The following is a 15,058-nucleotide window of genomic DNA, read 5'->3' as shown; positions in this document are numbered from 1 at the left end:
GACTAAAAGCTTTTTGTCTGTTCATCTCCCGACTTTCCCCAGTCTGTGGTCCGTCTTGGGATCAGCAATAATCGCCTGAACTGCTACAATCGCTTCGTTAATTTTTGTTTGCAGCTCTCGGAGCTCCTCTATATGCAGCAGTCGGAGAATTTGGGCAGCTTCATTGAGAACAGCATCTGGGTGAGTTGCAGAAAGAGAAGTCGTATCAAGCATTTTCACCTGATATGAAGGTCTTCAGAAAAGCTTAATCTAAACTTAAAAGTTAATGCTCTGCACTTTATCCATGCTTGTGGTTTTCCTACTTGAAATAGGAAACAACCCTCCTTGCTGCTATAGAGGGACAGGGTGCTCTGCAAAACCTCGCTCAGCTTCCTGCAGCCGTGGCAGTAATCCACAGCCAAGTCGGGTCAGTATGGAGCATTCCAAGAAGTAATTTAGTACATGGGGCAAAAGCGAAGGTAGACTAGTGGGGTCCATTCCTTACAAAATAATCTATTAGGTCATGCTGATTAGATTAGATTTTAGATAAATTATGCAGCTAAAACACACGAAGAAGCACAGAAGTCCTCTGCTGGTAGAAGCGAGATTTACAAGACAACAGTAACGAGATGCATTCCTTCCGCTTGCAAACGTGGCTGCCCTTAGAAGCTGTTATTTAAATATTACTCTGAAACAACCTATTCCACAGCTAAGATTTAATGCTTTTCTGTTCCAAAACAAAATGCTCAAGAGTGCTTATAAGTAACAAGCTAGGAGGGAGCAATTCTTTCCACTACAGGCTTTTTTACTGTACACATTAGCTACATATTTGACAGTAATATACTTTGACAAAGGCAAACATCGCTATTTAAAAAGTAACATTAAGAGAACCGCTTACCTCCTGTGTCAAAGCCAAGAATGTGCTTTTCTAAAGCAACAGGCAAACCCTTTAAAAAGAAAAAGCATGTTCAAATATAATTAGAAATGTCATTTTGTACTTCTGGAAAATAAAATCAAGCACTACAGCAGGTAACTCTGGAGCAGAGGACACTATATAGACACATGTGACAACTTTGAAAAGTCATCACGCTTGATTACACAGGAGTGCCTTTGTGTCCTCAAACATCAAACCCAGAGTATTAATAAAGAAAAATTTTCATGCTTGATAATCCCCCTACTCGTCAGGCAAACCCCATTGGATACACACTGCCCACATTCAATCCTTAAAAGGCTAACAACAGTGCTGCAAGAGAACACCCAATCCAGCAACTTCGCTACCCAGACAAACAAAAAGCATGCACAAACTAGGCTTTCTTAGAAACTACTGGCTTTAAACAGCTGCCAGTTTTCAAAGCACTGGCCGATTTGAGAGAGAGTGGTAAAAATTCTCTGTAATCAAGCGAGTTTCTCAAGCACTGAGCTTGCAACCTCCATCAACGTTCCCAGAAGCATTTTCTCAAGTGTTAAGCTTAGGAATAAAGCTAAACATTCAATTTTCCAAATACTTGCTCTATTAAGACAGTACAAGGAAAGGTTTATTAGTGGTCATTTATAGGCATTGCTCTCCTTCCTCTACCCTCTCCAGCTGTGGAGGAGCAGTCATGCTAAACAATCACTTGCCATGTTTCAACATGCACATAAAATTAGACTTAAACAATGCAAATCTTAGAATTTGCTTTTACTACTGCTCTAACTTTTTTCAACATTTCCATTTGGCACAACAAAAACATTTCAGTTCAATACTATTAGTCAAACTCTGCAACATGGGGTTGTAAACCTTCTAAACAGTGAGGGTTTTTTTTAAAGGCCTTTATATACATGTAAAAAACCAAACATCTGAGCTGATCAAAACAATGCAAACTAAATACAAAATGCTGACCGAAACTAACTCTAATACCCCATTTTCAAGAAGTGGTTCCTTTCCATGGCCTTTACAGTAAAATGGATGTTCAATCTTAAAAATATATCTGCGTTGTTAAAATTTGAACAGCTTGTTAAGAATGCCACTTCAAACAGATCCTAGCGATATCAGACTTCACACACATACTATTTAAGAAACCAGGTTTATACTTAAGGCTGCAAAGACCTCATTGCCACCCAAGTGTGTTCTCAGAGCCATACAAGCAGCAAAACATTGCTTCAGTTGGTTCTTTGTGGATGAATTCCCTAGGGCCACTGCAGGCACCTCCAATGCTGAGTGACCACAGCGGCACCTTCAGAGGTGGTCTTCCAAGACACCCTGGTAGCGGGACACTACTTACCCTGCCCTCCTCCCTCTACCCCATATTTTAGCTCCCTTCTGGCTGCACATGCTGCTGCCTGCTCCCTCTGGTGAAAGCTGTCTTTGCCAGAGCAGTAGACTGGCCTTTCCCAAGCCCCACAGCCCATAGCCATAGTCTCGTAGCGGGTACTGGGCTGTACAGGCACCCACTGCTGCTACAGCTACAACAGGACAAGCTCATTTGCACAGCAGCTTCAAACAGGGAACAAAATGAGAAGGATCTTTAAATCCATTACCACACAGACTACTTCATTTCTCAGCCTCGTTCCCCAAAAACTGAATTTAAAACTGCTGCACAAAACACTTGCAATGGGCCTGACCACTGAGCTATCTCCCCTATAAGTGGACATGTCGATAGTAAAACTAGTTTCCCTGGGAGTGAGAGGAAAAAAGTTTCCAGATTTCAGAGTAGGGGGAAAATATACCTACTTTGTTGTGCTTTTAAACATGCCCCAGGTACAGCCCTCAGGAGCATCCTTAAAGTGATCCTGAAGGGCGTTCGTTGCACTTGATCCCACCTAGGATATGCTCATCAGGCGAGGAAAGCCCAGAAGGACAGCCTACGAGTCTGTCAGTATAAACCTGAATCCTGTCTAGACACTGAATACATGGAATTGCCAGCCATTCAAACTAATAAAAAAAAAAAGTAATGGCTTGTCTTGAAAAGCTAACCTTGACAAGTCAATAGGATAAATCTCATTTTATTTGGTACATTTAAACCACAAGCACAGCAGTAGAAGCGTCCCCAGCATAGTCCTTACAGGCATCCTTCAGTCAGAGAACATCTCTGTATCTCCCCGCTCTATCTTGATATTGCCAAGAATGCAACTCATGACATTTTGTATATTAAGTCATCTGCCATGCAGCAGTCAGACATTTATAAGCCTTGTCCCTGGAAGCAGGTTATTATACAAAGTGTCACTGGCTAATATTTTGGCCATTAACAAACTAGCCAAAAATCAGCAGCAGAGGTTTATTTTTCCTCTCCTACCCTGCAACCCCACCATCCCTTCTGCTTTTAAGATATTTTCTTCATTCACGTGGTACATTACAATGTTGATTGCTGCTGGCACAGATAAAGCTGTTTTCCTGCCTCCGCCCCCCTGCTTTTTCTTCACCTCACTTGAAATTTAGCATTCCTAGTAAGAATACACTCCCAAAGACATATATCACATTCAGTGACACAGCAACATTTCAACCTAAGATCTGATGATGCTTTGAAGACCTATCAAATATGAACAATTTTTTGTCATGAAAAATATTCACTGTTCCTCAAAGCAGCTAGTTCTGCCAAACTCACAGAAAATCCCATTTTGACCCCTGCATATCAGCTGTGTAGCTATGTAAACAACAACTAAAAGCATCTTTTTATTAACATTAGTTATAGAAACTAAAATGACCGCAGCAGTCTTAGCGCTTTCATATTTTCCTGCTCTTTTACGGTTTTATGGATATACAACACCAAAGCTTTGATTTACTGTTCCAACACTTCTGGCAATTACTGCATTGCAACTGAGAGCACCTGCGATTGCCACTGAGTAAACACCATAAGCAGTGTTATGATAATAAATACAGCATGGGCTGTTCTGAGCAGCTGCCAGAAAAGATGAAGACTCTCTGACCAGATACTGTTCCTTTAGCAGGGACACTTCCAAACATACACCTGCAGGGCAAGAGAAGCTGCCTTCCCTGGCTGCGCCCAAGACCCAAAGCCCACAGCTGCTGCGCCAAGTGCCAGAGAGGAAGAGCTGGAGAACTGGGATGTTTAAGAAATGACAATCTGAAAAAACCACAGTCATCCCCTGCAACATCTTACCAACAGACAGCTTGCGATTAGAAAGTAATTCCGCAAAATCTGAGGTTTTAAGTGCAGAAGCTTCCTTCACCATTTCTCTTTTTGAGGAAGGTGGGGAGGGAAGAACTGGATGTCCAGCATCCCATTCCTTAAACATATACGAGGTGTACGTACAAAGCAGAACACTCCATACAAGGAGCGTTTCAACCTGCTTACGCAGCCAGCGCTGCTGGCTCCAAGGAAAAGCCAGGTCATACGTTTCTTCTAATACTGTAGGCCTGCTGCACTGAACAGCAAGGGTAATCCTCGAGCAAATAACGAGGATAGGAGAACAGATTCTTTACATGATCTATCATGCAGGTACATATGTCTGTATTCAACTGAAACAGAGAGAGCTTTGTATACTCTCTACAATCCTCTGGGTTTTTTAGAATCAGGATGGCGAAGATAAAGCAAGTTTCCACCAACCCCCTAAGTGAAAGTATTTAAACAGAACCAGTTTTGACTGAGATGGCACACACTTACAGAATCACAGAATGGTTTGGGTTGGAAGGGACCTTAAAGATCATCTGGTGCCAACCCCCCTGCCATGGGCAGGGACATCTCCCACTAGACCAGGTTGCTAGCGGAAGCAACACCTACACTTCCTTACGTGATGTGGCATAATTAACACTAAAGTCGTGCAGTGTAGATACAAACCTCCTTGGACTGACTGGCCTTCGCTATGGCGTCCTGCGTCAAGCGCTCTTGAACCAAAATGCGAATTGCCTAGGAAAAACATTTAAAGGCAGGAGTAATTAATATCTGTCTTGATGCATTCCTCAGCAATTTCAAAAGGAAAAGAAATTTCAACATTATAACCTAGCATAACCTCAAATCCACAGTTTTGTGAAAGACTTTATGGAAAACTCTTTCAGACTTAAACCTTTTCAAACAACACTACTCTTTGCAAGTAGTATCTTACACAGGTATAGCCTCTTTCACTGCAGGAAGGCAGCTTAACCAGAAGAGACAAGGACATTACACTATTAATTTCAACCACTACTAGGCCAGAAACTGCAAGTACCAGGAACAGTCAAGAAAGCTTGCAATTCCCAGAATGACCTGACTGTGATCCCAAAGCGGCAGCACCATTTTTATTTTTCTGAGATCATACACCTTTAACACTGCGGCAATACAGCTTCTTCAGGAAGGAAATCCTGCTATCAGCATCTTTTAGTAGGTGCTGAACCATCTTCCACATGCAGAGAAACCTGGAGCAAGGCTACCCACCCAGGTTTTAAAGAGACTGAGAACAGAAAGGAATTATTTTTAGAGACAGAACAAGAAGAGCCTTGAGTTTAACAATCCTGCTGCTCATCTGTTTTTACTGGCTCCAGTACATAGCATGAAATCGTATCGGAGCTATCAGTTACTGATACCTACAGCTGTAAGCGCCTCTAAAAATAACTGAAGGAATACTATGCAGGCAGACTTCCACCAGAAAGAACTGGGTCTGTCAAACACATTCCTCAGACTTTCCCTGATGAGTAGCCAAATGTGACAGAAGCAGTCTTACTACTTCATGTTTCTCCCCCAAGATTTCTCCCAGTTTTGGTCATCATTAAAGTTGGGATGATACTAAAAAGTTGCCACTGAATGCTTCTAGAAATCTTCTTAACTGAAGGGAGTAGCCTGGACAAAAAGAGTGATTTGATGAGGAGTTTAAATTCCAGCAGTGAAACCAGACCTTGGCTAAGAGAATTTTTTCTAATGCAAAAGGCACTGAAAAAAGATATCCAACTGTGTTACATAGATGCTTTCTGATCAACTTGCCAGATGTAAATTAACAGAATGGGACTCCAAATATCCCTCTGCTCGCTCTGACCAAGATCTGGCCAGAAGTCTGTGGCACACTTGTGCATTTTGGCCTTCCCTAAGCATCCATTCCAGAGCGTCCAAGCCTGAATAGGGATCATAACTTCTCTGCATGTGCAATGCAAACCTGCTTATTGTGGTGAATTAAGAGTTTCACTGACACATGCTAACACCATGAAACCCTGAAATCTAGCATTGCTGCTGTTGATGTAACATGAATTGCCATTGCAGGAATTTGTTCTCACCATAATTAAAAGCAAGAAAATTCAGGCTGGTGGTTTTGTCCAATCACTTCTGTCTGAAAAAAGTGAGACTAGAAATGTAGAAATAGTGACAGAAGTGTAAATGCATTTATGCAGAAAACACATTCCGCTATCTCTTTGAGTTGCTAGTACCAAATTAGACGAACCCAAATAAAGTTTGCTAGCCTCAGGACAATCCTGTAAGAAGACCTGAAGAAACTCTGTCTAATAAGGACTGAGCTCATGCTGCAGATCCTCAACCTCACCATTCACAGGGTCTTTTCTCTCTCTATCTGATATCCCTTTTCAATGATTTTTTTTTTTCAGGGTTTGGGGTTTTTTTTTTGGTAGGGGTTTGATATACAAGATCTCTACCACCCTTTAAAGACCGATGAAGAGTTCAAAGGCTATTTTGGGAAGGCAAAGGAGGATACCATACTGTAAAGAGAAAGTGGTTGATGGGATAACTGCAGGCCATCATTTCCTTAAGAAACCAGGCTAACATGATAATACTGTTTAAGTATACCTGTTATAGACTTACACACACTATACAAACTTCAACACCCACAGCATTTAGTTTCTCCAAAAAAAGGTTAGCAAATATCACAGCTACTGTAATGAACAGACCTTACTGTTTTTTCAGTGAAATGAGTTTATTTCGGTGCCAAAGAAAACTAAGCTTATTTCCATATTATGACATGATCAAGTAGGAACTCAGGATTGCTACAGTCTCATTAAATACAGTACTTCAAAAATACAGTACAAGTTGGACGCAAAATTTACAGATAACTACAGAGTTCCACCACTAAGTCACAAATTTGCTCAAAGTCATAAAAAAGATGCTTTAGAAAATTAGCCAATTTACTGCATTTAACAGCCATGGTTAGTTGGCAAGACTAAATTAAACTGACTTCAGTAATGACAAGGAGTAAACAGTTCAAAGGACCACAAGTTAGGAGGAGGTAGCTTGTAACTGTGGCTTCTCCCTAGGTTGGTTGTTTTAAAACATCCTTTGCATCACTTAGCCTCTATGTTTTCAAGTGTCTCTTAATTTTTAGCACTGGAATACAATCTTCTCCTTTGAGTGTATTCCTCAATATTTCTGAGGTTCATTAAAAACACATAAAGCAGTACTTCAGCTAACCTAGAGCACTTCAAATTCTGAACAACAGTTCTCACTGTTGGAATTCCAGGAACTCAGCTACAATTAAATTGTTTACCAAGGTAATTATGGCTGCAATAATTTCCGTAATTCATATTCTGTGTTCTTATCCGCTTGAAAAGGCACATACAGGATGAGTTTTACTTTCTATTTGTGCCTTAAAAAATCATAGTTATCAGTAACTGTGCACCATAAGCTATTACAAACATACCAGCCATTGGGGAAAAGAAGGACGAAAGGAGGTCTGAAAACCATGAAACTCACCTTAAGCATTACCAAGTAATCATCATGTCGCTGAATTTGAAGCAGATTAGCTAAAGCCATCACTCCAGCCTTGAAATCAGGATTATTCACTGTAAAAATAATCATCATCATTAAAAATATATGCAAGTTATATGGCTCCAAAAAACAGAATCAGCTTCCTGTCTCCACAGTATCGGATTGCTCTCAAGGATGGGCAAGGCCATGGATACACAGCAGTGTGCAACCACTTAGTTTGGCTAAAAAGCAATTAAAGCATGCACTAGGCTTTGGAACCAGGTTGCAGAACAGCATCCAAGCACAAACAGCTTTGTTTTCAATGCCAAATGTATTGCATGTGTCTTACCACACAGGAAACCTGTGTTAAGTCTTTAAAAATGAAGCCAATGACATGAAGGTGTTCTCATTTATAAATCTTTCTATCACTGCAGAGCAGACCTGTGCCTGCTGGGTGACAGCAGGACCAATTCCTAGCTGTCTTTTTGTAGAAGGAGCAATGAGAGAAGACTTGGCAGATTTAGGGCTACTTTTAGTAGCTCTTTCCTACCACTTTCATTTATAGTGAATGTGTCTGGCAGTTAAAAAAATTACAGTGATTATGAGGTACAGGTAGGGAAGCCCAAGCCAACAGGTAATACATGACAGTATTGAAGTAAACAGTCTGCCATCAAGTTTCCTTAGCTTTTTTTTTTTAAAGATATGTTAGAGTCTAGAATCAAAAGGTATCATATTATTTCACCCTAACCCACAGTGAGTACTCATGTTTCACAGAGGTCTCTGCAAAGCTGTTAAGATAACACCTTTCAACTGCTTCCCCATTGCCTGAGAAAAGCCTTTCCAACTTATTGATGTCTGATCAAGTCTCTGGGCACCTCATTCTGCTGGGGAAGATGCTCCCCCCTGCCCTTCCCCAACAGGAAAAGCTCTACCTCAGTGCACATCCAGATACCTGGGATTCACATGGAGCAGTTCCCCTTTCCTTCAGTAGGATTGCAGACAAGTGCAAATAACTCAAAGTAACTCTCAAAACACTGTTCGCAGAGAGGCAGTTTGAGCCATCGGTAAAAAGAATTTATGAACCCTTCGTTCCTAAAGCTTTAAGTGGGGCTTTAAAAGGTTATGTGTATCAGTAACTAACAACTTAAAATCCAAAGAACATCACACAGGCACTGGAACACATTCATGTATGATGCATCCATACAGTAGGTTGCTGCACACTTACCGTCCAAGTTAATCAGCGGTTCTGCATTTTTTGCTGTATTGTCGGTATTTTTAGCACCGTCAGGGGTAGAATCCTTATACTTATCAGCTGTTAAATTAAGAAGTCAACATGGAAACCATTAGAGCTAATGACAAAAAGTTCAGAGGCAAGCTGTAGGTTGTGATAGCTGTATTTTTGGGGTGTTGTAATTGCCTAAGAGCCTTCTGGGCTTATACGCTGATGTTTTGGAGCTCCCTACTGAGGTGCCCAAAGGCTGCCATTTTAGTGAGCTACCCCAACAGCTCCCATCTGCAAAGAGCTTATGTGCTATCCCAGAGCAGCATCAGAGCATGCTCCACACTTACGTAGGGCATTACACTCTTGATGAAGGCTCTTCCTACAGTCTTCATCCCAGAAGGCTGAACCAGATGCACCTTACAGTTCTTCTACTTTTAAAATCCATCAGTTCGACTAGCGTTGGCCCTCTGCCTCAACCAGCGGCATACATAGGGCTCAACAACTACAGACTGAAGTTGGTTCTAAATAGTGAGTAAAACATTTCCAGTGAAGGCTTTGTTTTATAGAGTGCAGCATTCATCTACAACCCACAGAGGGGTTTTTCAAGCCTCTTAAGGACCTCCTGGCTCCTCTCTCTTCATGTACCCCTGAGTAACAGGCAGCTCGCTTTCTCCATCATAAGGGACTGAGAACCAGCTCTACAGACTCCAAGTATTTATATCCCATCCTTGTCATGGGCAGAGCTTAGCCCTGCAGGAATTAAAGGTAATGGAAAACAGTACTTTAGCTATTACTATGTTTGCCACCAGTAATTATGTTTGTATCTGCGCTATCGCTATAAGGAAATGAAACTGCTGCTGACTGTTGAGATTAAACTCAACTTTTTCATAACCTTGCCCTAGTTCCCAAGGGTTCAGCGTCTGCTCCCTGTAAACCAAGGGTCTAAGAATAACTTATTTATATTCAACCATATAAATGTGGTACTAAAGAAAACGCATTTAATACACTTTAGAGTAAGTTCTCATAAAGGCAATCCCACAGGGAGAAGGGTATAAATATATACAATGGGGTTTGCTATGTCCAGAAATAAAGTAATAAATTCAGGAATGCTACTGCACTGTCCCATGGGAGCTGAGCTGAACAGAAACAGTTCACATCTGAATATGGTGCAAAATCAAGCAGATTAAATTGTATTTTTTAAGAAAACAATTCATACTTTTGACATTGTCTTCCTTTGACAAATACTTCATAAAATTAAATAGAAAGACACATTTGAAATATTAAATTCACCCATACCATTATCTCCATACTCGAGCCTAACCGCTAAGCCGAGAAGCCAGTCCACTGTTTCTTGTCGTTCTTGTATTTTGAAGGGGCAGTTTACGTCTTTCATATACTGCGGAGTAGAAAAAGGAGAAAACAAATAGATGTTATTGACCTGTATGAATTAGCTAGGAGCACAGAATTGTTTTGCAAACAGTCACTTTCCCACAGACCTTACAGTATTTAGAAGATAGTTATTAACAAGAAGCATCTTTGTGAGACGTCCTGCTGCGGCATCTGATCCATCCAAGACTTTTTAGAGCGCTCCAATCCACCGCTAACGTGAGTCTGCCGTTTAGTAATGGCACATGCTTTTTAATGAATGTTATTCATTGTCAGGCTGCAACCAGAGACACCAAAATACCTTTTTCTTTGCTCTCTGTTCATTTTACACAGTAAGTGGAAGTACGGGAAAGGACAAGAGAACAAATTGCATCAAAAAGTTCCCATCTAAAGCAGGAAGGAGGAATGATGCTACCTAAGACTTTCACAATACTGGTATCAGAGGATTCTGAGGGGCAGCAGAAGTAATTTTTCCTTTCTTAGGGATTGTGTACAGTGGGAGAGGACAAAACATGGCTGGGGCACCGTCTTTGCTCTTCTGAAGCCAGAACACAGGACCCAGCCCAACCTGCTGTCGAGACTGCCAAAGCCCAGGACATAGCAACATTCTGCTGAGTCCCTTTGCTGGACGGAGAGAAGTGCCCACACAGCCCCTACTCCGGCAGCAGCAGCACTGGAGGGAAAGGGCACCAGGGGCTGGAGAGGACAAGCAGGCAGGGAATGTGTCTGATATTATAATGCTTTAGGCTCCCTCATGCAAAGCATGGGCACTGCAACTCCAATCCTCCTGGGCAATGAGCAAGGCCAGCAGTTCCAGAGGGGAGGGGGAAGGCAAAAAAAAAAAAAAAAAAAGTGAGACAAATGGGCAATGGAGCATTACAGAGCAGCATTTTCAGCTCCTCGTAGGGCTGTTTGGAGAAAAAGGAAATGGGAAGCAAGAGAGAAAGCTCAAGAGCCCTGTGGTGACTCAAAATGCTCACAAGCCCACAGGAGATCACTCACAAAATGATGGCTGCTTGCCACGCTTTGTGCTAGCAGTGGAAATCTATCTGAAATAACAAGAGGTGCAGAGATGAGCTGTAGTAGCTTTCTTCCACACGCAAAGCTTACAAGTGCATTAGCCTAATCCATTTTCCTTTTGGCACATAAGAATCATTAATGCAGAAAAAGCTGTTTATTTGTAGTCAATTTTCTTTCTACTTCAAGAGCTGAATCAAATCAGGCAAGAAACAGATTAGGATAGATACCACCTATTGCAAAAAACACAGCCGAGTGAAAATTATGTACAAAACATGCTACCATCTTAACTCTTACAGTTTGGCTTCAATAATACAGTTAAATTCCTAGAAACATAAGAGTTCAGAGACAGAACAAATATTCAGAGTCACTTACATTCAATAACTATAGCAGCTATTAATCGCCATTTACATAAGACATCTTTATAATTTAAAAATGCACTTGAAACAACAAAATACCTTTTCAAATGATTTGGGCCAGTCATCACTGTGTATGTTTCTTAAATTCCCTCGGTCTTCAATCTTGTAATGCCTGATTTTCTGGTCTTCAAGCCAGACAATAAAATTTCTGAACTCTGTTTCATCTGTCAGGAGAAGTAATCAAAGTAATTAACCAAGGGCAAAACTCTGATTCATACAAATACTGATGCCCCCAAGCACTTTCGTATCTTCCCATAAAGAAAGATCTACCTAACACTAAAATCATGTATTCTGGGATAACCTCTGACCAAAACTCAACACTGAGGGTTTTTCAGTTTTCAAATCACTTCAAACTGGCTATGGTGGAGTGACTACACGAAAAGGCATCAGCCAACAGATTGTTTTTATTTGGAATATAGTTATAGCTTGTTAAGTGCAGAAGGAAAGGTGAAACGGTGATAGAGAAATTCAGTTCCTAACCCTGTTCTTCGGACAAACATGTTACGTGCAGCAGTAACTCCTCCCTGCCTTCCAAAGAAGAATACACACATCTCGTGACTGCACAAAGACATTTTCTTCCTTCACCATTGACTCAACTTTTCTTGATTGTTGACCTAACATCTCATTATTTGGGAGCTGGAATTCCACAATACAAAGACCGTGGTCCAAAGATATTAATAACAAACGAAGCAATTAGCCTGCACCTGCACTTCAGCGACAGAATTCACTTCTGGATACAGCAGACCACAGCTCTAGGGTATCACTGGCCCCTCAAAGACCAGCTGTAGTATTTTGGCATTGGATGAGCTTTAATATCCCAAGTTAATGAATTTAATGTCCTCCTGTATCTCAGAGTCAGGTAAGCACACCATTTTCCCCATCGGGGATGAGAATGATATGTTTGCTTCTCAAAAGTGTCTTCTAAAGGATGCAAGAGCCCTACTTCTATTGAATGTGCTGTAAGAAACAGAGACACAGTCACAACACACGTGAAAGCTTCCAATAAGGCCTTTTAAATCTTCTACGGTGACAAAATGAACCTTAAAGGAAAAAAAAGGAGCGTTAACCATAAGGAACTTAAGAAGATGCCAGTAGACAACGCCCCTTGAAAGAGAGCAGAGTCTACCAGAAGCACTGATAGAAAAAACCTATTACAAAGATGGCCTGAAGCTTACAATTGATCCCACTGGCTAAAGACATTTGTTACAAGGCCCTTTCAAGCAAGAAAAGAAGTTAATTGTTGCAAAAATCAAACATCAAAGTCTTGATATGCATCAGTGTATTAAAAAACAGCTCTAACTACATTAGTAGACTACTCCTTATTCACCACACTGTCTCTGCCTTGCTTTGTGTACAGAACACATTGGGCTCCAGGCAGGATAACGGAACAGAGAAGGCTGTTTTCTGTGGCACGCATGACTCCCATCTCCCGCATTACGTAAACCAAGACTCTTGACGGGAGGAGGCCAAGAACAGCAACGACGTTGTCTACCCCCGGATTGTGTCTCTGATTTTGCTCTGTCCCCACACAACGCTCCAAGAGCCACCAAAACCAAACCAACCGCACACACGCCCTGCGATGCCCAGGGCTCCCGGTTTTCCCAGCAGAAACTCGGGACTTTTCCTCAATAATCTGCTCCAGCTAAAACTTTGAACCCAAAGAGCTACACTAACACTCAGAGCCCCACAGACCCTTCCAGCCTTAACCTTCCCTCCTCACCCCCACCGGCCCGGGAGACACGGGGACACGGTGGGGGTGAGGGCGGGAGGTTTCCGAAGCGCTGAGGTGAGGGGATGGCAACGGGAAGAGGCGAGCCGCCCCGGCCTCAAAGAGGGGCCCTGAGGGCAGGTGGCAAGGCCGTCGGTACGTGAGGAGACGGGCGGAAAGAAGGCGGGCTGGGGGTGGGTGAAGTCGCCGTGCGGTGACCCCCCGGAGCGCCGCCGCAGCCCCTCACCCCTGCAGTTGAAGCCGGCCGGGTTGTGGTAGTCGAGAGCCGAGAGCTTGCGGCGGAACATGGTGCCGGTGCCGCCGGCGGCGCCTCCGCTGACGGCCGGGCCCAGCCGCTCTCCCCGCTCAGGCCGAGGCGACGGGCGGACGGGAAGGAACACCCACTCCTCCCGCACTCTGCCCGCTCACTGGCCAGCGCAAGCCGAGCGGCAGCCTCCGCTACCAATCAGAGGGCGGAGAGGACTGCCGGGAAGGGAAGTGGCCCTTTATCCAGCTTTATTGACACGACGGCAGGCGGACAGCGACAGAGGCGGGGCCTACAGCAGGGGGCGGGGCTTGGGGCAGGCTGGGGTCGGTGTGTAGGCCGCGGTGCGGAGCTGTGGGGCGAGCCCTGGGGAGCGCTGGGCTGTACTGGGTCGCATGGGGAGCACTGGGCAGCACTGGGGCCACATGTGGATCTGAGTGGCACAGGGACCTAGGGCTGCGTGTGGGGCTGAGGGGCACAAGCTCCCCCATGGCCCTCTGCCACCCCGTATCTGCCCCACATCCACCCCAGCACCCCCTGAGGGGCAGAAGGGTCTTAGGAGGCCCAGCCTGGTGCCCCACACTCTGGGACGGGATGGGCACCTCCAGTTCCTGGGCACGCTGTGGTGACCCTTGAGGCTGGAGGCTGGCCTGGGGCCCACCATGTTCCCCACAAGCAGTGCAGTGGGACCTAGTGCCCCTGAGGGCGTTTCTTGGGGTGGGTTGTCCCCAGCCGCCACGCCGGGCAGTGCCGTGGGCCCGCAGCAAGGGCTATGGGGCCAGCTAGCAAGGGGGCTTTGCTGTCAGCATCGGGGGATTTGTGATTCCACCCGTATTCGCTCTATTTTTAACATCGCACTCCCCCCACTGCAGCGTGGCGGTGCAGATGCCAAGAAGTCCCTCACGAAATTAAGCAAGAGCAGAACTGACCTTTCTGGAGGGGAAAAAACCAACCCACCAGAGAAGGGGCAGTTGTTTTCCCTTCTCAGTGAGCGTGTGATGTTTGCTCTCCAGAGTTTAAAAACCCGGCCTTTTATATAGTCTTCAAACCACACGTGAATCATTCTCCTGGGAAGCAGTGAAGGGGGTTTCTGGGCAGGGACAGGCAGGGGTGCGGCTGCCTGCCGAGCCTGAGCCCCCTCTCCTTTCCGTGCCACGTCCAGCTTGTAATTAAATTGTTTTCCATGTGAACGCTGCTGATGTTCGTCATCAGGTTCTTGCTCCCAGATATATTTCAGTCATCTCCGGGGGGGTGTTCTATGGTTTATGGTCAGGAAAAGTTTCTGCTCTGGTGGCATTTTGCAAAAGGGCTCTGCACATTGCCAGCAGCAGGTGAAGGATGCCCGTTTAAGGGTTTTTTGGGTGGTTCTGCCTGGAGAAGGCAATGAGCCCGGGTTGGGAGCGAGACCACCTCCATCCCCTGCGCCCCTCCCCGGCTTGGGTGGCACTTTGCAGACGTCGTGCTGAC

The 15,058-nt window shown here is 44.0% G+C and overlaps 1 protein-coding gene across 1 annotated transcript; it reads right to left on the bottom strand.

Moving 5' to 3' along the window:
- Positions 1–21: 21 nt before the first annotated feature.
- On the bottom strand, positions 22–13,634 carry RTRAF (RNA transcription, translation and transport factor; the record flags this gene model as incomplete). The annotated part of the gene is made up of 8 exons (XM_082000072.1): positions 22–176; positions 878–926; positions 4,755–4,823; positions 7,581–7,669; positions 8,800–8,886; positions 10,093–10,192; positions 11,658–11,782; positions 13,574–13,634. 8 exons carry the CDS (start codon positions 13,632–13,634, stop codon positions 22–24), a joined length of 735 nt encoding a protein of 244 aa, XP_081856198.1.
- Positions 13,635–15,058: the final 1,424 nt, after the last annotated feature.

The sequence above is a fragment of the Phaethon aethereus genome (assembly GCF_964289735.1).
Source record: "Phaethon aethereus genome assembly, chromosome: 5".
Taxonomy (NCBI): Eukaryota; Metazoa; Chordata; class Aves; order Phaethontiformes; family Phaethontidae; genus Phaethon; species Phaethon aethereus.
Note: the sequence above shows the minus strand (reverse complement) of the source record. Positions and strands in the feature narration are given on the sequence as shown.